General features: G+C 40.7%; 1 protein-coding gene across 1 annotated transcript in view; it reads left to right on the top strand.

Moving 5' to 3' along the window:
• The window catches only part of sorcs3 (sortilin related VPS10 domain containing receptor 3), a 232,244-nt gene that overhangs the window by 84,373 nt on the left and 121,710 nt on the right, over positions 1-26,161 (top strand). The window contains exon 2 of the mRNA XM_038714563.1: positions 3,128-3,195. Within this exon, the coding sequence (XP_038570491.1) occupies positions 3,128-3,195 (68 nt within the window). The remainder of the gene's footprint in view (positions 1-3,127; positions 3,196-26,161) is intronic.

The following is a 26,161-nucleotide window of genomic DNA, read 5'->3' on the forward strand; positions in this document are numbered from 1 at the left end:
TTTTTATGTTAATTCAAAACTTATTTCAAACATGGCTGATAATGCCATGTTAGCGTTTGCATTTTTAATGATTACTCTGTCAAGCATGGAGCAACACATTCATCCACTGCAATTTGTAGAAGGCAAAACTATACTGAATGGCCTTGCTGTGCTGCCACGTACCGCTTCCTGACATCGAAGGTAAAACTTCATGATCATATTTAAACTATTGCTCTGCAAAGAGAGGAGTTAAACATTTTTCTCAGAAAAGTCATTGCACTGTCATTAGCACGCTATGAGGTGAACCAATATTCAAAATTGTGTTTGGCACTTTGACTTGGTCTTTGAAGATAAGGAGACATTTAGTTATGCTAATAATATGTTTTCACCACAGTTAGTTAATTGCTGAGGCAACAATGCTAATGCAAGAGCAATGTGACTGACATTTTGATTCAATAATTGCAAGTCAACTGGGGATTAAGAAGGGGAGAGTGCACTTGAAATACAGACACCCTGTCAAACTTTTTCTTTTATAAGCTACAGTTTTGTCCTTCCATTACACCTGCTGTCTGCTGCACAAAGACCATGAACATTTGTGAGCAAGTATGTGAACAAACGTAAGATTATCCACCTGGTGTTCCTTGATATCCCCACAAGGTTTTTCATTTAGGTCTGTGGCTTAATGCATTAAATATTCTTTAAAGAAGACTTTTAAGTTTGGCTGAAAAGATATTTTTGAGACAGATAAATAAGCATTTGAATGGACAATAGTAGCTTCTTTGATTTGTAGCTGGTGTCCTGGTTGTTCCATGTGAATTTCAAATTCAGACTGTCATGTGGGGATGAGACAACTCGTTTCTGTGTGTGTCACCCCCACCCCCCGAGAAGACGAGACCACACATCACTGACAGCACAAAGCCCGTAGGAGCACACACATGCTCTTTCTATGAGGCCGCATCATTTCTACAGAGGCACGGCATGCACATATGCACTTCCAATAAATATGCAACCAGAAACACACACAAACGTACACTCATAGATCTTGTTTTTCTATGTGGTGTCACCACATGGCAAGAATCCATTTTTTTTATCTTATCCAACATTGCCCTCTCTCTGGCACTGCAATTTTGCTTGGCCTTAACCATATGTTCACAGTCTTAGTAGGAGGATCCCTTGGGCAAGTGGCACATCTCCCCTTAAAAACCATCCCAGGGTCCCTGATAAGCGGCTGGCTTGTTCAAAGGGCTTGTGGGTATGTTGAGGCTCAGCCAGAGGTGGAAAGGTCCTGGAAGTCTGCGGGCCTCAGAGCTTCACGAGGACATGAACACTGGGGAGGTCGAGGATGCCAGGACACTGGTTCTTTTCCAATCTGTACAGGGATGCAGTTTCTTCTCATCTAGCCCTGACTGCTAATGCTTGTCAGAGGAGTCAAGGCACCTCCTGCATCCCCTCCCAGCAAGTGACTCAAGTCAAGCTTGTCAGGTTGATTTAAACAAACATAAGCTTGTTGCAGGGAGGGAAATGCTAACTAGAGATGTGGATGCTAATGAGGAAGAGCAGCAGTCATTAAGCCAGGGAAGGAAAACAGTACAGCAACAACACATTGACGGAAGAAAATAGCATCTATTATGTAAAAGGATGTTTCCTCTGAGGTCAGGTCAAATGTGTGATAAATGCTAAGTAATTGTGTGTGCACAATTTCCTGTGTTTTGACATTTGCTTGACTGATTTTTTTCACACACCTCTGACTGCATTCTGTAACCCAGAGGTGAATATCACTCGTGGATGTGTAACAACACTCCCTCCACCCCCCAACCCCCATCTCTCTCGCAACTTTACACCCACAGCTGGCTCTCCTCCGCTCTGGAGTGGACTATCACAGCCAACCATTGATCCTCACGGCAAGTCACGGCAGACTTGGCCTTCATGTCTTGTGATTCGCTCTGAGGACTTGCACAGTACTTATCAAAGTGCCCTGCCATGCTGATCATCTCTCCAAAAGAGCAGAGACCAAAGCTGTGAACGCAGAGACTTTTGAATCAGGCTTTTCTACAGGGGCGAGGATGGCTGCGTGCTCCATCAAGAGGAAAACTAAGTTTCAAACTGGCGTACACAGCGTTGCTTTCACAGTGCTAATTATGCAAAGCACTAGCTCACTACATGCTAATCTATAACTCCCAGAACCTTGTAGTGTTTTCCTAACTGGTGTTGGGAAGAATTCAATTTAGTGTTGATGCAACTTATTTTGTCACAGTATGTACTTTTTGTCTGAGATAGAGAAAACAAAGAATTGTTTTAATTAATTGTACTTGGTGATGTGTGTTGTTGTGTCCTGTCAGAAAGTCGTTGATTTTGGTTTCATGGACACAGAGGCATCCAGGAGACATCTTGTATCTGTGATCTAATTTTTCAGAATCAGCAGACTTCTTTCAACGCAACCTCAGGGTGACCCCTAGACTAGGTCTCTTTTATGTGGATTAAATAAACGAGATATAGGATATTAAAAAGTACGATTCAGAGGCAATGGTAGGTGGATATATTTACATTTAGGTAAGCCACGCTCAGCTCTTTTGTCCGGTGCTAAGCTAAGCTTGCTGGTTGTGGCATCATATTTAGTGTACAGAAATGAGAGTGGTATCGATCTTCTCATCAGACTTTTGGCAAGTAATTATGTGTATTTCCCAAAATGTCAAACTATTGCTTAAAGGCTGAGCCCAGAAACCCTGTAAAGAAAGCTCATTTCGGCCCTGCTTGTATCTGTGATCTCTGTTCGGTCATTACCCAAAGCTCATGACCATAGGTGCAGGTTGGAAAAGAGAGATGGAAAGTAGGTCAACGAGTATCGAGAGCTTCAGGCTCATGCTCCCTCTCTCTGCATCAACACTCAGTTGCGGTACAGGACAGTGTCCACATCTGGTGGTTCTGTGTTCCATCTTGCTCTCACTTGTGAATGAGACCCGGGGACATTCACTTGGGGGAAGATCCTAAATTCTGGTATTAGACCAGAATCAGGTAAGGAGAGATGATTAAAAGTGTGATATTGTTTGATGTTTGACGTCAATCAAGATCCTGCTGCTTGATGTCAAACATTCAGTAATTTCATTGCCTCATACAAAGATTGTAATGATTATATTCCCTGTCTTTACAGGTGATCCTGATTCTAACCAAGCTGTACGACTTTCATATTGGCAGCGTCACTGAGAGCACTCTTTGGAGGTGAGTAGCAGTAGATGTATTTTAATCCTTTAATGCTGCTCAGAGGGCCTAGGGGTAGACTTAGCTTTGTATAATAATTCTGTGATTGGTTTGATGTTTCAGCTAATTGATCAGTCAGTTTAATAGACAGTTCACTAATGAGGACCACACCAATACGAGGTATAAAGCAGTTTATTGGGATAATGAAGAGTAGATGAATGGGATGAAAGGGTCAAAGGGAGAGGGATGGAGGGGTCGAGGACAGAAGGATGAAACGGGGTTGTTTAGGGTTTGGTGTGGATGGGAACCCAGGGGTCGAGACTCTGGGTGATCTCGGAGAGCGGCTTGCTTATTGTCAGTTACTTAGTGGAAGTATTAACTCTAGAATGCATGTCTTTGACGGTGGGAGGAAACCTGAGTGCCCGGCGGAAACCCACGCGAGCATGGGGAGAACATGCACACTCCACACAGAAAGGCCTGGGCTGACCGAGGTCTGAACACAGGACCTTCTTGCTGTGAGGCCGCAGTGTTGTCCACTGGGCCGCCGTGCTTCTCATTGAAAGAGGAGAGAAAGAGGGTTTGAGGGGGAGGGATGTGAAACTGGATGAGGCACAGGTGGTTGAATTAGTGCGCGTGAGACAGGGCTGGTCCTTTTCCTGAACTTTAGTTATATAACTCCATTATATTCCAGTGACTGTGGTACTGTGGCCCACTGTGGGTAAACCCTTAAAAGAAGTGCTAGGCCTTCCTCATCTCTGTTTTGCTCACTCATTCATTTTTCTTGTGCAACTTTGAACCATCAGTCTCTTTCCCCACGTGTCTGCAACCACTCTGTGTCCCTTCCTACCCCTCCCCTGTGGCGCTGTGAACAGTATGTTCTGGTGTCATACACGGTCAGACAGGGCAGTCAGGGTGGAGCCTGCTGTTTGCCGTGCTGTCGTTCTGGCGTATTATCTGATGTACTCCCCTTCCTCAACCCTCCCGGAATAAAACAAAAACACATACACATGCACGCACACTCTTGAAACAAGAAGAGTACTTGTTGGGGGGGAGTACTCTAGCAAAAGGATGGGTAACACATCCCTGATGAGTTGAAACTGTGTGTAACCCATTTTCAGATCTGGATGGAATGTGTAAACACACAGAATTATTTCTTTTAGTTTTAGGAGTTTAATGATGATGCCACACACACGACAATGTCCTCCTGGACCAGATTTGGCCTGGGAAATATCTGCATGTTAGGACAAAGGGACTGCTCAGGTAACTTAATGTTCTCCAATCCCCTCCCAGAACAGCAATTGCTTAATGATGTAATTCAGCAACGGTAACTATGCACAGTATGTCTGTAAAGCTTTGGATTTTTCCACATGCTGAAGGGCTGTGTACGCTGTAGTAAGCGTGACAATCTGCATTTTTTCAATTGGGTATTAGGGCCACTGATCTGATATTCTGAGAATGATGCAACAAGAAAAAAGTCATAAGGTTAAAGTCATAATTTATCTAGATAAAAAGCTTTAATATTTCAAGAAAAAAACATTTATAGAATCGGTGGTTTCGATTCATATGTTATAGTTATAGGTTGACTTGATTACATGGGCATGTTTTAGCATTTCCTGTTATTTTGACTTGACAAAAGACTTGTGTTGGGACTGCAGTGTCACATTGTTTGGGACTGTCTCCCTGCTGCCAGGATGCTTCCCATTAAAAAGCTCAGTGAAGTGGCTATCAGTGAGCTGCGCTTTATCAGAGGTGTGGAAGCTAACATTTGTGTGGACATTAACCACACAAAGGTGAAATTAATGCCTGTTCAGAAGTGTTTTCAAATAGTTTTGGTCGTTCAGGAGCAGTGCACAGTAGCTACCCAACACTTTGTCTCTTCCAGAGAAAATCTAAGTGGGCTAAGGTTTCTGTCATTCAGCCTGAATGGGATACGATCATAGCAGAGCACATAACAATAACGTAATGCACAGCACACTATAGGACAGGTAGATACTAGTAGGTTTTCATATAATTTACATATAGCCCACTAAGCTTTAATCATTTTCTGATGCCATGACTGAACTCTGGTCTCAGCTGTCTGGAGAAAACCAGGTCCCCACTGTACTCCAGCTGCTGCTTAATATCGAGTCATACATCTTAAAACTGGTTTCATTTTCTCTGATAATAAGATCCGGACTTTATTGGTGAAACCTAGAACTTCCTGTCATCAACAGCCATCATTTTACATATAAGGCCAAAAAAGGCCTTATTGTTTACTACAATAAGAGTATTCAAATCTTGACTTTATTCTCAGTACATCGATAATATTGTGACTCTTTTCTCACCATATTTCCACTTTGTTCTTGAAATCCCTGCAGCTGGACTGATATGTTGATAATTCCACAGACTCTGAGAAGTGCCTCGCCAGACCACAGTGACGTTACACACGGCCGTTCAACCCATTCTGCTACAGTACAACCATACAGAAATCTATGGAGACTGCTTATAACTGGATATTCTGCTTTTTTTATGAAGGCTACCAGGGGTTTCTTAGAAGACAGCATCCAGGGATTAGGTGGAAGTGTTAGTTCTCACATCAGGTGTGGTGACACAGTGCTTTGCACCTGCCAGGCATCAGCTTCACTCACTGATATGCCACACTAGACGCGACAGCGCCACATGTGCCTCTACATGTAGTAACTAGAACTTTTCTATTCCCCAACCCCCCACACACCTTCCCTCACCAGCTGGGAGGTGTTTTTCCCCCCAACAGTGACATGAAATTTCCACCAAGGAGCACATCATAAACTAGATTAGTTGTGGAGTTACATGTTACATATAAAAAGCTTGACAGGAGGGTTAGAGAACAGCCAATTCTGTTTGTCAACAGCATTACATTTCATTTTGGGGTAATATGCTCACACCCAAACTGGGTTGCCTGGTAGTCATCAAAAGTAACCCTACGAAAGGAAAAGTTTAAGAGAGGAAGACTGAGGACGAGAGTATTTAGGTGAGGAAACTTTTTTTGATGAGAAAAATAGAGTAAGAGTGACTTGTTTGTTTACTACTCAAGAACATTCAATCCCATCTTTTCTTGATTCAGTTTAACTAGCCCCCATCTCCAATCATGCAGTTCTGCTCTTGAGTATCCAATTACTGGTTCAAACCCCAGGAGCTCTATTTGCCTAAAGAGAAAGGAACAGTATTCCATCTGTATGTTTTTTTTTTCTTTGAGACTTTAAAGATGGCAGTCCTTTAAAGCACAAAACATTTGCACTTCTCAAGCTTGAAGTAGTAGTTTGACAACGATAAGTGGTGCCAATGTGACTGCTAGCCATTTCTGACATTTAGACATCTACTGTGTAATTTGGACCCCAAGGCAAAAACAGAGCAGTGTTTTGGTGTTTGAATAAGGGCAAAGTCCCCTGATATTCTGGGGTAAGACAGAACACAACTGCTTTAGCTGCAGACACCATGGATCATAAAATAGTCTGGATATACTTCCTAAATAATTAAATGATTGTTTTGTTATAAACCTCTACTATCTGCATTTCAAAATTGTGTGCACCATCTGTCCTCTAATCCTCGTTAGCTTTTTTTCCATTGTGTATCCTATTATACAACTAAGAAAAAGGAAGGAAAAGACATCCTACAGTATGTGTAGAGGTTGAAATCTGTTCACTTTGATGATCCCAACAGTCCTTGTTGCATAAACACCCCTAGACATACCCCCTATTACAACCAGATGGAAGAAAAAGAACATAATGTAGCCTTCAGGAGAGGTGAAAACCATCATAATGCAAACTGAATGGAGCTGGAGTAAACTTGTATTTGCATTTATAAAAAACAAAAACTAGTTCTAGTTATCAAACTGCATTGCCTTACTTCATACTCCATCATCTCTGCATCTGACATGGTGCCCAATGGTGCTCAATGGTGCTTCCTTCACCAGTAAAATGTGTGTTTTTTATTGCAGATGTTTTTATGCCCAATATAGATAATATTTTATAACTAAGTACCTTATCAGGTTTGGAATGATTCACAGTGTTAAATAACAACATGCAAACGTGACAATGGCCTACTACGTTTTTTTTCTGTCGCTATGGTACTATTCACACAATATGTGGTAATATTTCACTACTCGTAGTACAAAAACACAACAGATTGTGAAAAATACCTTTAACTATAAATACATCTGACACTGAGTACAAAAAAAAAAACATCTAGAAAGACAATAAAATAAATTACGTTCATACAAAGTACATGCACCACTTTGGATAAGATTTTCCTCTCTATTGTTAAAATACATTTTACTAATAATCACTATGCTCATTCTTCCTAATTGATTGTCGCTGAAAATCAATTCAGCAGCTTATTATATATGTATGTATTGTTGGTCAGATTCAAACGCACAACCTTAGTGTTGGATAGCTTAGTGCTGCATTGATTACAGTATGCACAATGCAATACTGTAAAATACACTACATAATTACCATCCATAATTATTTTTATATTATTTGTTACATTTGATTATTGATGTGTTGCAATAAAAGTTAGCTTCTTGCATCAATGATTGGAGACGATGTCTTCTTTGATCACACTTTTGATTATGGGATAGATGTTATGGCTGATTGTGATAAGTAATGTACAGTTAAATTTTTGCCCAATGTGAAATGAACAGTAACAGATCACCTCAGAGTCATTTTGAAACAAAATTAAACATTTTGTCTTGGACTAGGTGATTGTTTGTGAGAGTTTTTGTTGATAGCTTTGGTACCATTATCACAACTAGTGGTAAAATTTCACAGCTCTTAGTACTCCAAACTCCAAACTCATCACTTGTAACACAGCCAGACTTTCGTTCAAACCACACAACCATCGATTCAAAATGTACAGTAAGTATCTCATGAAATGTCATGAGAAGATATGGTTCAATCACCAAAACACAACATGATGATATGTTTTCACTTTAGTCATTTTAACTACCAGTGAATCTAATGACAAACAGTGCGAGATACATGTTTCAAATCACCTTAGAAGTGCTGAAAGTAGTATGCTGCAATATGCTGTAAAAGACAGATTACACAGTTTTCACATTAGGCAAGAAACTTATTACATTATCCAGCATTTACAGAATCTATCATCTCCATAATATCTATCCTAGATTGTGATCAATGAAGACATTCTGTACAATCACTGATGAAAGAAACAAACTTTTACTGTATTTTACTCTATTGCAACATAAGTTTGTATAATCACATGTAGCTCTGTGCCTGTCCCCTCTAACGGTGGCCTTGCTCACCTCTGATTGATTCCACTGCCTTGCTGTCTATTCTGCTCCATGTTGAAAGGAATTGCCACTTTTCACACCATAGACTGGGTTCACACCCCCTTTTATAGTATATGGTTACAGATTGAGTTTGCCATCACCTGAAAGTAGCAATGTAATTATGGATGGTAATCATGTACTGTATTTTTTCATATTATATTATACATAGTGTAATCATTGCAGTGGTCATTTTTAGCTCTGTTTGTTCCATAGAGCACTAAGCTACTTGCACTAAGGTTGTTGGTTTAAATCCCACTGAGGTCACATAACAATCTCACACCTTGGTGGTGATTTGGAAGTTTTGAATCAGAATATATCAGGCAAATGAAACAACAATACATATACAGTATGTTTATTAAGAAAATGTTTCAGCAATGATCGAGTAGGAACGATGAGCATAGTGACAGTAAAAGGTGTTTTAACAGAAGAGAAGAAAATCATCGCAAACATTCTGCGTGTATTTTGTATGAGCATAATGTATGTGAAACATGTCTTGCTAAATGTTTTTGTTGTATCGAGTGAATGTCAGATGTTCTTATAGTTGTGAAAAAATATATTTGTATGGGAAGGACAGTGTTCCTTTTTGGAGGAAGCGCACAGGGACTAGCATGAATGTTTTGCTGTCAAAATAAAAGCAAAACAAGCTTGAATGTGTCCCAAGCTGGGCATTGTGCCTACACCATTTGCTTTGTCCAGTATATAGCCCAATTTAGTAAGAAACTCTTATGTCAAGGAATTGTCCTTTCATAGAAAATGGTTATAAAGTTGGGGTTAGGTGGAAAAGGCTCTGCTGTTTGAGGGAAACCTCGAAGAATCAATGCAACAGTGAAGCAATACAGATTCTGCTTCCTTTGATGAACATACTGTAAGTGAACATTACATCTAAGTGAAGTAATCCAATAGAGTTCGGGGTCTTTCTATAAGATCTGTGTGAACTGCATTGAAAAAAGGTGTGAAACATGTGTGAAACAAATGAAAAAGTGTTAACACATTCGCAAGAGAAGACTTCTGCTGTGCTAAGAAGGTTGATGATGAAGATCAAGAGGATCCCAGTTTCATTAAGCATGTCTGAGCAATCTAGAAAAACTGTAAATCAGTAATACTTAAAAGAGGGAGCTGAGGCAGCAAACAGCGGGGACATCATGGGTGTACTGAGGAGAACTGGATACTGCGTTCAAAGATGGCACCCCACTCACTCCTATGAAAGTTGCTGACTTGCCGCATTTGCCAAAAAAGACTCAGGATTCCTCACACTTTTCTGGGGCCTAGAGAGCATGTGCACTACAGTCGGCTGAAAGCATGCACATCCAATAATCACACTCTTCTAGATTGTGTAAATGTTATTGAACCAAATGGATCAAATTCTGATAATAAAAAGAATCAATTCAACGTGTTTGCTATGCTCAAATTATCTATTCCCCCTTTTATAGCTGCTTCTTTTACAATAATTGTGAATGGGGAAAGTGCACGTTGGGACAGTGTGTGTCACAGCAATGCCCAGCTCCGCTTCTGGGGGCTTGGTTGACATGAGATTATAAGCAAAGCAATAGTGAGAAGTGTCATATTGTAATAGTTAAATGCAATTGAAGGTTTCTAGTCAGCTGGTAGCCACGCAGCTGATGAATGAGCCAGGAAGTGTGGAGCAGGAATGAAGAAGCTAATGCCAATCAGCTAATGGAAGTATGAGTTCAATCCGGTGCCTGAACTAAGGTTATGCTCCAAAAATCGCTGACTAGGAGGGTGAGTCATTCTGAGTACCACTATACTGTCCCTGGTACCATCACTATTAGCCTGCTACCACCGAGAATTTACAAGACTGACAGCTAACTTGCTTCTATCGCTAATGTCATTCTGTAAATCTCAGAGTGTGCTTGTCTATATTTCTAGAAAAATGGAGTAATGCAATAGGTCAGAGAGGACTGATGACAGTGGGCTGTGTTTGGGACTTAACCTCTATTTAGTTAGCAATTACCATTTTATTTGCAATTAGAGTGGTTCTAGCTACTAGCTCAGTAAAGCACTAGGTCCCTGCAGGAAAAGAAAAAAGAGGTTTTCATTCTAGTTCTGGTGATTAAAGGTGGTCAGACGAAAAGACAATGTGGCGGTAGTTTTTTAACCACACATGGTCCTTAACTCGTTACACAAGACACATAAATACTAAATGAATGGACAAAGTGCAGTTCACCTCAGGGCTAGAACACCATCACAAAAATGCAACCCACTGAACTATTTGCAGCTTCCAACAAAGTACATTTAAGGCAAGCCAACACTATTAACAGGATGTCGGAGTATCATCCTCTGCTACACAGCTGATTTTTGCACACAAATAAGTGATGATTGGACTCACATGAACCCTGCCACTGTCATCAGAGTTAAATGCACCATGACAGTTTAACTCTGTAGGGAAGAAGTAATCAGGTGAAGTAACTTATCCACGGTGTGAGAGCAGAGACATCATTGGGCTTGAAGATCAGCGTTATTGGCAGCACTCCCAGCCCTGTCACTCACCCGCAAACCTACAGTGAGGGGAGCAGCTGTCCATCTAGGCTTGACTTTCCAATATATCAGTGTCTGAAGAAAATCAGGATTGTGTATACAAAAAAACCCAGACATAAATAATTACAATAAATCTGGTTCAGGAGCTTCAAGAGCATTTGAGACAGGGATGTTAGATGTAGAGGAAGTTAGAGTGGAAATAAAAAAGAGGAAGCTAAAAGGCGAACTAGCACTATTTATTGAAGCAGCCATTTTCTTGAATCAGCTCAACTGTGGCAGTGCTGAGGAACCTGGCTGTCTCATGTCAGCTCCGGTCAGTGATTCGTCTCTCTGTTGCCGGCTAATTGAGATCACAGCTCTGATGAGGTTTGAAGAGGAGCAGTTGGAGAGAATGTTTATCACTTCACGAGAAGACGGCCCAAATGGCAAGTCTAACGCTGCCTTTTTTGCAAAGGTCAAGGCAGTGGCAACACCTCAAAGTATCACCCAGTCAGTCTGTCAATTTTAATGAACATCCTGACCTTAAACAATGAAAGCTGATCAGTCAGTCTGCGCAAAATGTTCAAAGGAGCCTTCATATGTGCGTGGTAGAGGGGAAAGAAATGAAGGGGAGCTATTCATTGTTGACAATAAATCAACTCAGCAAAACAATTCTTCAAAGTTGTTCAGCCTCTCTCATCTGGCCCCTGGAGTATTGTCCCTCAGCGGATGAAAATTGATCAAATATGACAAGCCCTGTACTCATTTGCAGGTATTCAGACGTGGGTAAATTAATGCAACAACAAAGTCAGGTTGTAGTTCCCTCCTATCACTGTAGTAATTTGACATATTTGACATATGGAAATTTTTTCAAAGGAAGTCTGTGCAGCAGTTGTTTTCTGTGCTTTACACAGTGAGTTTATTGAAGTTCTCACAATATGTTACTGAATCACTGATCTGGAAAGCTCGAGGATGAGCTTATGATCTTTGTTCATACCACTACATCATGCATAAGCAAAAGTCCAGTCCTTTTATTTTGTATTCAAAGAAATATCAGTCAGATATTGTTGCCACTTTAAATTAAAGCCTAGTTATTAGAGACCTTCAGTAAAGGAAGAAACACTGAATACTCAAACTGAGTACACTGAGTCATCATTGTCAATGAGGATCTGTAGCATTGGAGCTCCCCTCACTGGAGAAAGAAAGTGCCATAGCTGTGATAAACAATGAGTTACTTCTGGTTAGAAACCAGCTGAAAAAACAATAAAAACAACAGAAACATTCATGACTCTACATCTGTGTTGCAAATATGTGCTTGCTAAGATATTACCTACTTCAGAACTGTGCTTCTTTGGGCCAAGTTTTGTCTTGAATGAGTTTAGTTTGAGCCAGGGACAGACTAAAATTGGTTAGAATCCACAAACTGCACTTAAGTCAGAAGCTGCCCCTTACGGTTAACTGGACAAAGTTATTCAAATCAGTTTTACAGCAGTTCCTTTTCCAATAAATTGTGTATGGGAAAATGCTTTTTGTGCAGCTCCATCCCTGGCGACCACAATTGAAGCATCAGCTGCCATATGTATTGCTAACACACAAACACTGGACCAAAACATCTAGATTTATTTTGATATAAGAGCAAGCAGGAACTTCTTTGGGTGAACATTCACTTACAGTCACTGAAAGAGCTGGCGCCAGGCCACCACAACATGGACAGAAAAGCCGTGCCTCCACCCCATCCCCGCCTCATGGCTGAAGTGTGCTGCCGGTCATATTGTTCCAGCTGGTATGACAGAACAGGCAGGCGTGGCAGAGCACTGCTAACTTGAGTACACTGCCATTTTGCAAAGGGTGCACTGGCTAGAGAGAAGAGCATGTCACATGAGAAGTGTTGCCACATTGGGCAGTTTTCAGCCCAAGTGATTAGATGGGTAAAAATGGTTTGGGGTGACTTATGATAGTTTGGGCTACTTTATGTATCATTTGATTCCCTCCAAGGAATTGCTGTAGCCTCAGTCAGTTTGTCCTATTTGATTAATGCTAATTTTCACACTAAATGATCAGGCGTTCGAGTCTAATTATTTTGATTTAATTGGTCTCATTCTTGCCTTCAGAAAATTAACGTTGATCTGATAAAAAAAAAAAAAGAGCATTCTCTTCACTCTTATTTGTCCCCTATTAACATGCTGATTACAGCTGAAATATTTGGTATGAAGAAAATATCATTATGAGGATAACTGCCTGAAAATAGTGTCACTGAAAATGACAGTGATTATTTAGTATATTTACACAACAATTAGACAACTGGTGGAGGGATTGTCGTGCAGCACTACTTGCTCCAGGTCTAAAAAATAATTAGCAATCCGGGACATATCAAAAAGTTAAAGGGGAGCTTTACCAATTTTTCACATAAAGATCAATTCACTAGCCATGGGGAGTACTCTACCTGTGACAACTGTTGTTTATTGCCTTCTGTGGCTCTGGATGAGTTTTTTCAAGTAAAGAAAACCACTAAAGATGTTTTCAGAGGATATGTTCACCTTTATAACAAAAAGGCTGCCGTCTGAACTGAGAGGCATGCAGTTTGAAAGATGTGGGCATTTCCCAGGCAGGAAAGGGCTACAATGCTGGTAGTTGTATAAGGGGAAAGTGTTTCTGGAGAATGACCCATATGTGGATTAAATGTCTGGATAGCTTGAATATGTCTGTTGTGAGTCTTTATAAAAGAACAGTACAAAATTGCTGGAGTTGCTATAGGAACATTTAAGAGGAAAATATATGTAATTTCAGTTAAATAGTACTCCTCTGATTTGGTATTGTACTCCTATAATATTGCCATGTCAGACACAAAGTCTAAATGTTTATTCTGCAGAAACAGAGATATAGTCTTTTAAATTTCATGCATTCCTGCACAGGTAACTCAACAGTTAATGATATTTTTACATTTATCCTGTTGTGTTACTGTGTGGAGCCCGGCTTCACAGTGAAGTGTCAAACCTGTTAACGGCAAAGCCTACTATTGTTGCCTGTCTCTGTTGTTATCTTGATAAGGACATAGCCAACCAGACAATTTGCTTTGGTGTGAAGGGCGTTGCATATGATCTGAAATGACAATCGCTCAGGCACCCAATACAGTATAATGAGTCCTTGAGCATCTATGAACATAATCTTTACAACGTGAAGGATTACTGGGATAATAATAATAATAATAATAATAATACAGGAGCTGCCCATTGTTGAATGAAGTAGGGAAAGCCCGCATTGCTCTCTTCCTTCCTTTTTTTCCCCACAAAAATGATTGTTTCCTGAATAAATTTCGTCCTTCGGGTTAGACGTTAAACCGAGGTCCTGGCTCATTGTGGTCATTAAAGATCCCATGGCGCTTCTTGCAAAGAGTAGGGGGTTCCCCGGTGTCATGGCAAAATTCCCAACCTGGCTTTCACCATCTGGCCATCTAATCATCCCACATAGTAATTGGCTCAGTGTTTCCTTCCCTCTCTGCCTCAAACTGATGTGTGGTGAGCGTCCTGGCGCTAAATGGCTGCTGTGCATCACCCAGGTGGGTGCTACACATTGGTGGTGGTTGAGGTGAGTCCCCTACCACTTCACTGTGAAGCGCTTTGAGTTTCCATGATAAAGCGCTATGTAAATGTAATGCATCATCATCATCATAAATGACAACTAGTAGCCTCGTCCACACTACTGCATTTTCGAATTAAAACGGAGATCTTTTGCTACGTTTGTACCTCCCATCCAGACTAAAACGGTGAAAAAGAAGACCCAAAATGGAGAAGTTTAGAAACGCTGCTGACCCCGTGCTGCGTTTCTAAACTCTGGAGGGCGTTTTAGTGAAGACGGACCGAAACGGAGGACTTTAGAAAAGATGACGCAGCCGCTTAAGCTCGGCTCGCTGATTGGGTCTTTTAAGTCATGCAAAGCAGAAACAGGATGCTGCTGTTTTTGAGTTGGTATTTTTATTAAAATATTCTGTACCATGCAAATAACATTTATCTGCCTACACTTGTACTGTGCATGTCGCCGTTTACTTTGCGACGACTCCCAGTCTGTTTTCCGCCGCCACAGTCCCGTGTTACATTAAGTAACAATCCCAGCTCGTTATTGGTGCATGCAAATAATAAATCTGGTCTGATTCTTCGTCTGCATTACTTTATTATTTCGCCAAATCTTCTGTAACTACGGAATAGACCATCTGCTTCATGTTTACACCAGCACGCGCATGCCCAGTGCACCTGAACGGCCAGTAGATGTGCGTTTTCAGTCATTTTAATGTAGACAGAGATCAACTCAAAACAGCCAAAACGCTGGTGTGGACGGAGATCGTATTTGTTTTAATTCTCGTTTGTACACTAAAACGCAGTAGTGTGGATGGGTCCTAAGAGAAAGCCAAGCTCAGTTTTACTGATGGCATTCTATTTAGAAAATTCATCATCTTCACTATAAAACAAATATCAATCAATGTAAATTAGAGAACAGAATTAAGCTCGTTTCTATCTAAAGAAAGCCATGCTCTGCACAACAAGAGGATTTTGTTAACATATCAGAATTAAACCAGTGAGCATCTGACTTACATGTTACAGTGTGTAGTCTCCATTTGTTCTGCAAAGACCGAATGAGCTTTTAATACGCCATTATAGGAAAGTGGAAGTATTTCAACATTGCCACCAGTGGCATAGTGTCCAGTTACTGCATTTGAGTTACATAACTAAACCTTACATTGAAAAGATATTTGACTGATTTTCTAAATGTTTGCCCGGCTCATTAATATCTAGCACAAGCACACTGGTTAAAGCTCTCCTGTGTAACCACAGGCACACAGCTTGAATGACACACGACACACTTGAACCTTGCTCTCCTGAGTGAAAGTCCTGAGTTTACTTCACTCATCCATCACCCCACCACCCTCCTTTCATGGACTATGTAAGCATTTTTTTATGAAAAGTGCTGTATAAATTATATTAACTAATAATTATTATTTTTGTTGGGCAGGTTACCTCATTAAAAAACTACAAGATATGCTGGAAGCTGAAACATGTCCCTCTGGCATTAATTTCCACTGTAGACTATGAAAGAGTAAGAAAAGTGTGAAAAAAAAAAAAAACATCAACGGTGGATTTGCACCACCTCTCTTTTGAGAGGGCCATCATAGTTGGAGGGGATTCCTTTGCCTAAACACAGGGGACCGTCAGAGAGAGAGCATGGAGATAGCTCTGTGTTATCACTCCCTGACTGCACACTCCCCTCCCGCTGTGCCAGGATGGGGTCACCTAGGGTGAGGAGTGACATCCTCTCAAATTGCATCATTTTGCTGAGCATGGTCACAGGCTATGTGATATTTCACAGGTCAGTGCCTATAATAAGGGCCCAGCTCTCTCAGAAAGACTCACCTGATGTCTGTGACCTTTTGCAATTGGACTTGGTATTTCCCTCAAAACCTCACTAGCCTGGGCTTACCAGAACTTTTCAGGAGCACTTCAATGAAAGAGCTCTGGAGAGGATAAGATTGATACAGTTACAGGGCTCTCCTAAAATGGAAGAAAATAATGAATAGTACGATAGATAAAAACAACTTTATCTGAATGTGACATTTATGGTTTGGTTAAAGCGGTACTAATGTATATTTTTATATTAACAATGGATCAAATAACTATGGGTAACATGAAACATATTGCTCATAGTGACAAACCCACAAAGAATAATCACCTGACTCTGCAGTTCACGCTAGCCCTACAGATTGTTTTAGCCTCTTTCAGCTCCTGTTTTGGTTTTACAGCGCGCAATTTTACTGTTTTGATTCAGACTCACAGTTTCCATCGGTGGAGATAGCTGTTTTCAGTAAAAATGCTCTGATAAACTCACTGTATTCTACTGGCCCAGCATTAAATGGCAAACAGTCTATGTTAGCTGCTAGCAGATGAACAAAGTAGAGCACTTATCATCTATTTACCTCAGGAGATCCATCCATCCATCCACCGTCAACCGCTTATCCTGAGTACAGGGTCGCGGGGACCTCAGGAGATATAGAAGACAAAACAAAGTTAAAAGGAGAATAATTATTCACATTTGTACATTTGTCAGGTGGCTAGAGACATGGCTGCTAATGTTGCTTCATATGTGCTGGTTGAGGTAATTGGAAATGTTTGCTAACGCCTTTGGCATAGAAACTTTCCAAAGTGATAATATGTTGTGTTTAGAGCTTGTTCTGCAGCCACCAAGCGGCCAAAATAAGAAAAATAAATGAAAACAGCTTTAAGGTTAGGTTAAAAAGGTTATATTATGCTTTTTGGCTTTTTCCCACCCCTTTATTGAGTTGTATTTCTTTTTTGTGCATGTATTGTGTTTGCAAAGATAAAAAGCCCAAAGGGAGTTCCCATCTCCCAGAGAAAACTCTGCTCTGAACTGACTGAAAACAGCTTGTTTGTTGTCCAGCCTTTTCCTTTTGTTTTCTGTGACATCACATCAAAATGCGCATCATAATGCTCGCCTAGCGACTAGTCTGACATGCCCTCAAAAACACCGGTGGAAAAACACTGAGCTGCAGCACACAGTGACAAGACATCTGCCTGCTGCCTTTATGGATGAAAGATACATTTGTCAGAAATTAATAACTCACTACTCTGAATCTCTTCCTCCAGTCCATGTTGCTAAGCTGGTAAGTGGAACATATACAGCATCGACTGTATATAAGAAGTGCACATAGTCATCATGTCGCCACCCGTTAGTTTGTGGACTGCCGTTTTGAAGCATCGAGTTTGGCCGTTAGGGCGCCGCCATGTTGATTTTTTGCCACCAGCGGCACTAGATGTGACCATATTTTGACGAGACGGCGGAGCTAACAGCTTAGCTAGGTGCATCTGTAATTCACGTAAACTGTCATTTTAACAGGGCTGATAATTTTGTCTAGCGAATAACAGTCTTAAAACTAAATGTACTCACCAGCGAACATGAACAGTCAACTCCTAATAAGCTTCAACGCCGCTGGTGAAATTTATACAGTGCCATGGGTACGAGTCACTGTCGCCCCCTGCTGGCCATTTGATAGAATGCAAGTTTAAGGGACTTCCACGTTCGCATCAGTTTGCTGACCGGAAGCTTCCCGCTTGAGCTGAACCGACCCCGTGCTTACCAGCTTCTCACGATCCGCCCTACTCTGTTTCTGATTGGCTAGTAGTCCTTACCTGGGAACTGCGCATGTGCAACTCCCAACCAAGATCTTGTAGAGGTAAGATGTATCATTCCATAGCTAAAACAGAGCGTTCAACACACAGGGTGAAGAGAGGAGCTGCAGCAATGTGCAGTATGACAAAAAAATATGGTGTTTTTTGAAAATCAACCCCTTTAAACCTGTTCTGGTACAACCCCTAAATAAGATTTTGAACCTGAATATGAGCTTAATATGACCTCTTTAACAAAAGGGAAATGGCAAATAAATAAAAAAAATAATAATAAAATAAAATAAAATACAAAAGTCTGGTTAAGGTAATGGAATTTTTGCACATCTTTAAAAAAAACCTGAAGTTTGTCTGTCTGCAATTTTCAGGACATTAACCATGATGCATCTACCACCTTACCTCCACACCATTAGAATCAGGCCATATGAACATAATTGCAAGAGCAGGCTGACAATAGAGCAAAACAAAATAATGTATTTGAACTTAACTTATATGCCAAGATGTTTTGTCATTCACATACAATGCTGGTCTCGGTCATTGCTTTTAATGTTCAAATACAATACATGCAATTACAAAGATCACAACTGTCCATCAGAAGCCAGTCAATCACAGTATTTGTCAGATAGAACAAGTTAGACTGTATTATTCATAAGCAGCTGCCAACCTGGAGTCAACACAAAGCCAGTACATTTGCAAGCATGACTGCGCATATCATTCATTTTATGGTAATAAAAAAATGACAGCCCTGAATAATAGGCACCCTGAAAAAACGTATTATATGCATGCTACTTAAAAACAAATTTCATGTGAGTTACAGCGACCTTTTTGTTTCCCCCTTTGTGATTTACCACGCAGTTAACACATTAATCACCCTCTGTTATTAAAGAGGTCATTTGTTCTGATCCTTACTCACAATATTTAAATTCTTACCTTTTTAATTACACACTCTTGGGCTTTTTCCTCATATCCTGAAGCACACACTCATTTGCTTGCTGTCATAACAGAAAATGGTGGATTTCATCATGAGGCTTAAGTCTGGGGGCGATGTAGAATTTTATTCCACAGTGATTCAAGGGCATCTCTCTTTGAGGCGGCTCTGGTTGGTTTTCATTTTGCAGGAATCAACTTAAAGTCTCATCAGCCATCCAGAAGTGGTTAAAGCTAATTCTTTTCCCTCACATTAAGGAATATTAAATGCCAATTTTTTTTTGTGTTTCAGAGTTATTACATTTGTAAACCATATTACACTTTCATTCACTTTTTCAATTTGGATACTGAACTAATAAATCTCCAGTGGATTCACAAGCATACAGGCTGGTAAATGAATACGCCTTGAATGTATGATAAAATTTCCTATGTTTGTGGACAGCAGTGTGCAGCCCGAGAGCTTTACTCCTCTGCTTATCTGAGATGACATAAATATTTCCACGGATGACAACGTTCTGACACCACTTGCCCACAGCATGTTGTTGGACTGTGGTGGCTGGTGATGTGGCTGGCGGCATGAGTACTATAGCTAGGTACATGTTTTGTCTTTGCCCATACCAGCTGCCCGCTGCTCGCACAATGGCCACTTACATAGGCAGTGCTGAAGCAATGGGCTCAGATATGTTGAGATTATAGACAGGGTGCTGCCAACGCTGAGAGAGGCAGCCATGAATGTGTGAACAACATAAGAGTGTGTGCAGCACAGGAAGAAAGCTTGGTTAAAGCAGTACTAATGTATATTTTTATATTAACAATGGATCAAATAACTATGAGTAACGTGAAACATATTGCTCATAGTGACGGAGAAGGTTGGAGGAAAGTTTATTATTCATTCTCCCCTCCTTCTACTTACTTTCCTTGGTAAACCTTCCCTTTCACATGTTTGAGTTATAAGTTCCAGATGATTGGCTCTGGAACTGCTTATCAGAAAGAAGAAAGTTACCAGATAAAGGCACTGCAGAGTCGTGAAGGATAGGTCCCACTCACATTGCAGGAGAGCACTTTTTTTGGAAATGGAAACAAAACGTGTATTTACACAACAGGATGTATGCTGGCAAATGAGCAGGCGATCAAACAATAGAGTTTTAGAGCATGCTCAGACATCTTACACTCTTGCCTTGCTTTTATCACTCCTACTTTACCAAGCCTCCACCAGAGAAACAGCTGGTTTTCTGCTAAACACTTGCATTTGTGAGTCGCTCATCCCCGTTGGGAGAATTCTATGCTGACAGAAAAGGAGAGAATGATTTAAAAGTGGACATTCTGCATACAGAGTGGATGGTGAGCATAAATCCAAAGGAATTATTGCAGATATAAATCAAAAGTTTATTTGCAGCCTTCATCCATTATGACACAGTTGAAAAAGGGATTCGGAGAGGTTCCTGCAGTCAGTGAAGCATATATTGAAAAGGGAAATATTTCTCCTTCACGGTTTGTCTCAGCAAGTTTTTAAAAGAAATCTATGTGACTGTATTTTTAAAGTAACTCAGTAAGTTTACAGACAGATCATTAAGCTATCTCCATGGGAAAGATGCATTTGAGGAAATGATGTGTGAAAGCACACCTGACCCCCGTGTCTGTGCTTACACCTCTAAAAATCTCCCTGTAGGCAAGAAAATAGGACAGTAGATTAGCTTCAAGTTAGAGTAAATGTAAGCTGAATGTTAAATTGCTGATGAATTTGGTTTAAATTATAATTATTATTTTTAGCAGACAAGTTGAAGACATAGCTAAATATGTTACATCAATAAATAAGTGTGAAAAGAAATAATGCTGTATACTATATACTCATTTAACCTCATTATATTTTCAACTCCTTTATTTACCTATGTTCATAGTCTTGGCACACTAATCTATTTCTGTTTTCCCCCCACATATTTCCAACATGATAATGAGAGTTGTGTCCATATACTGTTTGCCCAGGTCATCAGTCCAGGGTATGTCTGTTTAACGTGGAGTAACCAAAAGGACTGTGCGGCTAGCTAGCTAAAAATTAGTTATATATCTTGACTCCAGATTCTGACTATGAGTACAGGCATAGCCCTCTTGCTAAGGACAGGGATCTGGTTGACCGCTTTGTGTTGTGGTGTGGGAACAACCACCTCCTCCTAAACGTGGCAAAGACAAAGGAGATGGTGGTGAACTTTAGGAGGACCAGGACAACAACACCGAACACCATTCACCTTCTGGGAGAGGAGGTGGAGTTGGTGGAAAACTTCAAATACCTGGGTGTGCACCTTGACAACAGACTGGACAGGAAGTACAACACTGAGGCCGTCTTCAAGAAGGGCCAGTGCAGACTCTACTTCTTGAGGAAGCTTAGTGCATTCAGGTGGAGACTCCTACAACTCCGCTGCAGCAAAGACCGTTACAGGAAGTCCTTCCTACCCACTGCCATCACAATACACAACAACTCTCCTCTGGGCAGGGAGAGGAGACTGAATGACACATGATTGATAAAGGACATTAAATGGTAGTTTAGGGCTGACCCCCAATAGTCGAACATTCAATGCTTCGATGAGCAGAGCCTGATTCGACTGTCAATCTCACAGTGGAAGCTTCGCAGCGAAACAAGGATCATGCCATCTTGGTGATATGGGGGTGCTCAACATCTGATTTTACATAGAACTACCAGTTTCCTGACAATAAGTTAATTTACAGCCTATTACAATATACATTTCAACATTTAATGCTGTACATTAACATGTAAGAAGAATAAAACTTTCAATACATGTCTTTAAAAATGCGTACATAAATCTAAAATTGTAACCCTAACCCTGGGTTGTCAGTGCACATGTGTAGGCGTAGCGTGTGTGTGTGTGTGTGTGGTGGCGGAAGAGGAACACTTGCTGAAGAGACGGAGCTCCAGCTTCACTGTGCCGAGTTGTCCGCACCTCGCGGGACTTTTGGATAATTTATAACCGTTGATGAACCACACAAATAATGTTTTATCGTTTTTAAACAGCCGGCTACTTGAGATAGACCCGCGAGGAACCGCAACGTGCATGCAGTTTTCAGCAGCACGGCATGCACGCAAAACACACACAAGACCGGTGAATGGCAGGAGAGAGAGAGAGAGAGAGAGAGAGAATGGGTCTTCAAAAAGCCTCAGTTTAGCTGGAAATTTACAGTGTTAAGTTGAATGATACCAAGATTAAAGCGGATCTACTGTGTGAAATTTTGTACACTATATGTTAGTTTGTGGAAATATGTGTGGTCTGTAAATGATTTGTATCCTGTGTCAATTTCCCCTCGGGGATCAATAAAGTTTCTATCTATCTATCTATTGTAGTATATCTACTTTACCGTTAATAAAAATAATGAATATTAATATTTGGAAATATTAATAATAATAATTAATCTCTCATTTTCGGGGCACCACCTAAAGATTTGCTGTCCGCCCAAGGCTTTAGGAACCTTAAGTATAGCTTAATAATTATACAATTATTTCCTAGTGATCAGTTAGTAGTAATTTCTTGATTATCTTAAATCAATCTAATCAATCAGTCAATCTCATATCGAAGGCGTAAATCCTCCATTACAGTGACCTGGAGTACAATACACACACACACACAGTTCCTATGATTATGGTGAAATTTATTAACTAACTAAAGGTGGATATAAATGCGGTTAAATATACGTCATGGAAATAAACAATGACTAAACAAACAGAATGCAAACAATGAAAATGATGGAGTTGAATGTGAATTTAGTGTTCAATTGTGGAAAGAATTTTAGTAAGAGAACAAAGGAACAAATGAATGCAAGTTTTGATAATAACTTATATTTGGCTAGGAGTTCATGCTAAAGGATTAAAGATAAAGGCAAAGGATTAAAGCTAATAATGGACATCAACTCGACCACCAAATGTAGCATGTTATAGCCTTACTGCTTGTTGGTTTCTCAGCCGGATGGTGTTCGGGTGGCCCCGTGACTAGTTAGCGCTCAGGTCCTAGGCGTCCAGGTTCAGCGGCTTGGCACGCCGGCACCGGCTTTTTACTAGCAGGTTTTATCCTGGAGGTCCGTCCTAGGCGGCTTGTGGTTGAAGAAAACTTGCAGTGATAGGCCGTTAACCTGGCTTGGTTCGTCGGTTTGATGTCCTCTGGATCACTGCTGGCGTAACGGACCCACATGTCTGGGCCCGAACGTCGGTGGGAGCAGTGGACTTTAATTCGACGGAAGTAATGCTTAAAAAGGGAACTTGGTTGGTCCTGACTTTGAAGTTGCTTGGCTTAACAGTCTGATAACTCTTAACAAACAAACAAAAGAAAAAGAATAACTTCCACGAAGGTTCTCCAGACCTCGCAGATGTATGCAGTTATTGTGAGACAAAGAAAACTTGAAAGTCGCGGCGCTCGCCGGGCCGGACTTCTTAGGATGTTGCTGGGAGATGGAGCACGCTCCGTAAGCGTGCAGGGCGAAGAGCAAGAAGAGTTGAGGTGAAGGGAGGGAGCGAGTGCATGTCGCCATGTTTTGTTCCTTTGGGCGTATCCCTCAGGAGGAGGTCTTTGTTTCCCCTGAGGCAGGGCTTCCGGTCTCCTGAGAGAGTCTGTCTGTTAACTTTAATGTCTATTTTAAAGTCTATTTGCGCATATTTTAGTCAAATACTTTCCCACAATGAAACCTTAAATGTCATAAACAGTTATACTGTTCTTAGTTTAAGCATTTGATAAAAGGAGGGAAAACAATTAACCGCCGTAACGATTAGAATGGTTCGGTTAAACACATTTTTCAAGTTTACAGCAGATGAAGAAACTTAACTAAACATTTCCTGGATAATATTGGAAGTTAACCATTCTTACTTAGAGAATATATAAACAAGTTGCACGAACATGGCATCAGATTATACACAATAAAATACAGAGTGATACATTAAAACGCATTACATGTAATACTTCTTTTGCCCTCTGGGGGGGAGCTCTGGTCCCATGAGAGGAGGCTGAGATAACTGATTATTTCTTTAAAACAATCATTTGCTCAGGAGCTGGGGAAATTAATTAATTTAACACATGATAATCTTTCTGTTACATGTTCTTTAACAAGAAAATATATAAAACGGTGTTGAAGCATGGCATTAGTATAACATAAATTAAAGGAATATCAGTGAGTATTGAGAACATTGCAAATTAACTTTCTTTATGGATTCTTCTTTTCAACACAGTCTTAAGAACATGGTAATAGAAGTACTCAAATTGAAGTGGCAAGAACTGGAACTTAACAAAGATTATTTAATTAAACAATGTAATAGGCAAGTTATAAGGAGACAATATTCATTTGTCCACACAAAGGAATTCGGGGCAGCGTCCTTCTCTGGCGTCTGGAGTTTGTCACACCTAGATGTGAAAGTGAGAGGGCATGTTAAAAGTCCAAATTAATGGCTCTTTGGTGGGGTAGAGAGTCAAGACTGATGTCTGGGGTAATCAGTCTGTTTATTGAATGGTTAGTATCGTGAACACTGTTGTACAAATCCGTCCAACGTCAATGTCGGAGACATTCTGAACATCTGGTTTATGTTTATGTCTCCCCTACACCTAGCGAGTGGGGACGTAACACTTATTAAAAAATAATAAAAATATAGCTTAGCTAGCTAACTACAATATCCAACAGTTATTGCACATTTAGATTAGATATTGGCTGCCCTTTTTATGTACATCTGCAGCCTGTTTTCCTGGTCTACTATGAAGACCCTGTTCATTGGCTGTAAGTATCCTGGTGGTCTAGCTTGCTGCCTAGTGGACTCTGCCCCCCTCCTGCAGTATCTAAATAAGGTAGAATGGCTACTCTTCAGTGACTCCTGACGTTTAAACTTCACTAGCTTCTAAAATGTAAAATATTTGAAACTTCAGGATATGTTAAAGTACTAACTCGTCATTCAAAAAAAAAAAAGATCACTTAAGTGAATTTACTTTCCGTGATTGAAAACAGCTTCTTTCGTATTTGTACTGTGGACTGTATGTGCTGAGGTAGTTTGGCATATCAGACTTGTATGGGCGCCGAGAAAATCGCTGTTTCATTCGTCCCAGCTCTCCCCTACACTGAGACTGAACACAAATCAGAGCGAGGGAGGCCGAGAGCTACTGAGTGTCAAGAACACTGTCCACGATGAAACAGACATCCAGGAGTACATCAGGAAGATGGCCCCCAAAGATGAAGAGTTTAGTGAATACCTCAGGCTGCAGAAACCCAAGGGTGAGGACAAGAAAAACGAAAAACCTTCATGAGACAAATCCTGTCAATAAATCCTACCAGTGGCTGGAAAAGGCTGGACTGAAGGACAGCACAGAAGCACTAATCATGGAGGCACAAAAACAGGCTCTCAGTACAAGATCAATAGAGGTTGGGGTCTACCACACCAGGCAGGACCCCAGGTGCAGACTGTGCAAGGATGTCCCTGAGACAGTACAGCACATAACAGCAGGGTGTAAGATGCAGGCAGGAAGTGCGTACATGGAACGCCATAACCAGGTAGCTGGTATAGTGTACAGGAACATCTGCCGTGAATATGGGCTGGAAGTCCCAAGGTCAAAATGGAAGACACCTCCTAAGGTAGTTGAGAATGACCGAGCTAAGATCCTGTGGGACTTCAAGATCCAGACTGACAAACTGGTGATGGCTGACCAACCAGACATCGTGTTGATCGACAAACAGCAGAAGAAGGCTGCAGTGATGGATGTGGTAATCCCAGGAGACAGCTTCTTCAAGAAGAAGGAACACGAGAAGCTTGAGAAATACCAAGAGCAACAGTGGTTCCAGTGGTAATCGGAGCACTGGGGGCTGTGACCCCCAAACTGGGAGAGTGGCTACAGCAGATTCCAGGTACAACATCAAAGGTCTCTGTCCAGAAGAGTGCAGTCCTAGGAACAGCGCAGAGCACTTAATCTTCCAGGCATCTGGTAGATCATGTGTGTGTGTATATATATATATATATATATATATATATATATATTTTTTTTTTTTTTTTTTTTTTTCACATCTTCACAAGCATCTTCACTAGAGAGCACCCATACTTCTCCTGTTTCTTTTTTAGCAC

The sequence above is a fragment of the Micropterus salmoides genome, unplaced genomic scaffold (genome assembly GCF_014851395.1).
Source record: "Micropterus salmoides isolate LMB-PRFRI ecotype aquatic unplaced genomic scaffold, ASM1485139v1 Ms_hic_scaffold_12, whole genome shotgun sequence".
Lineage (NCBI taxonomy): Eukaryota > Metazoa > Chordata > Actinopteri > Centrarchiformes > Centrarchidae > Micropterus > Micropterus salmoides.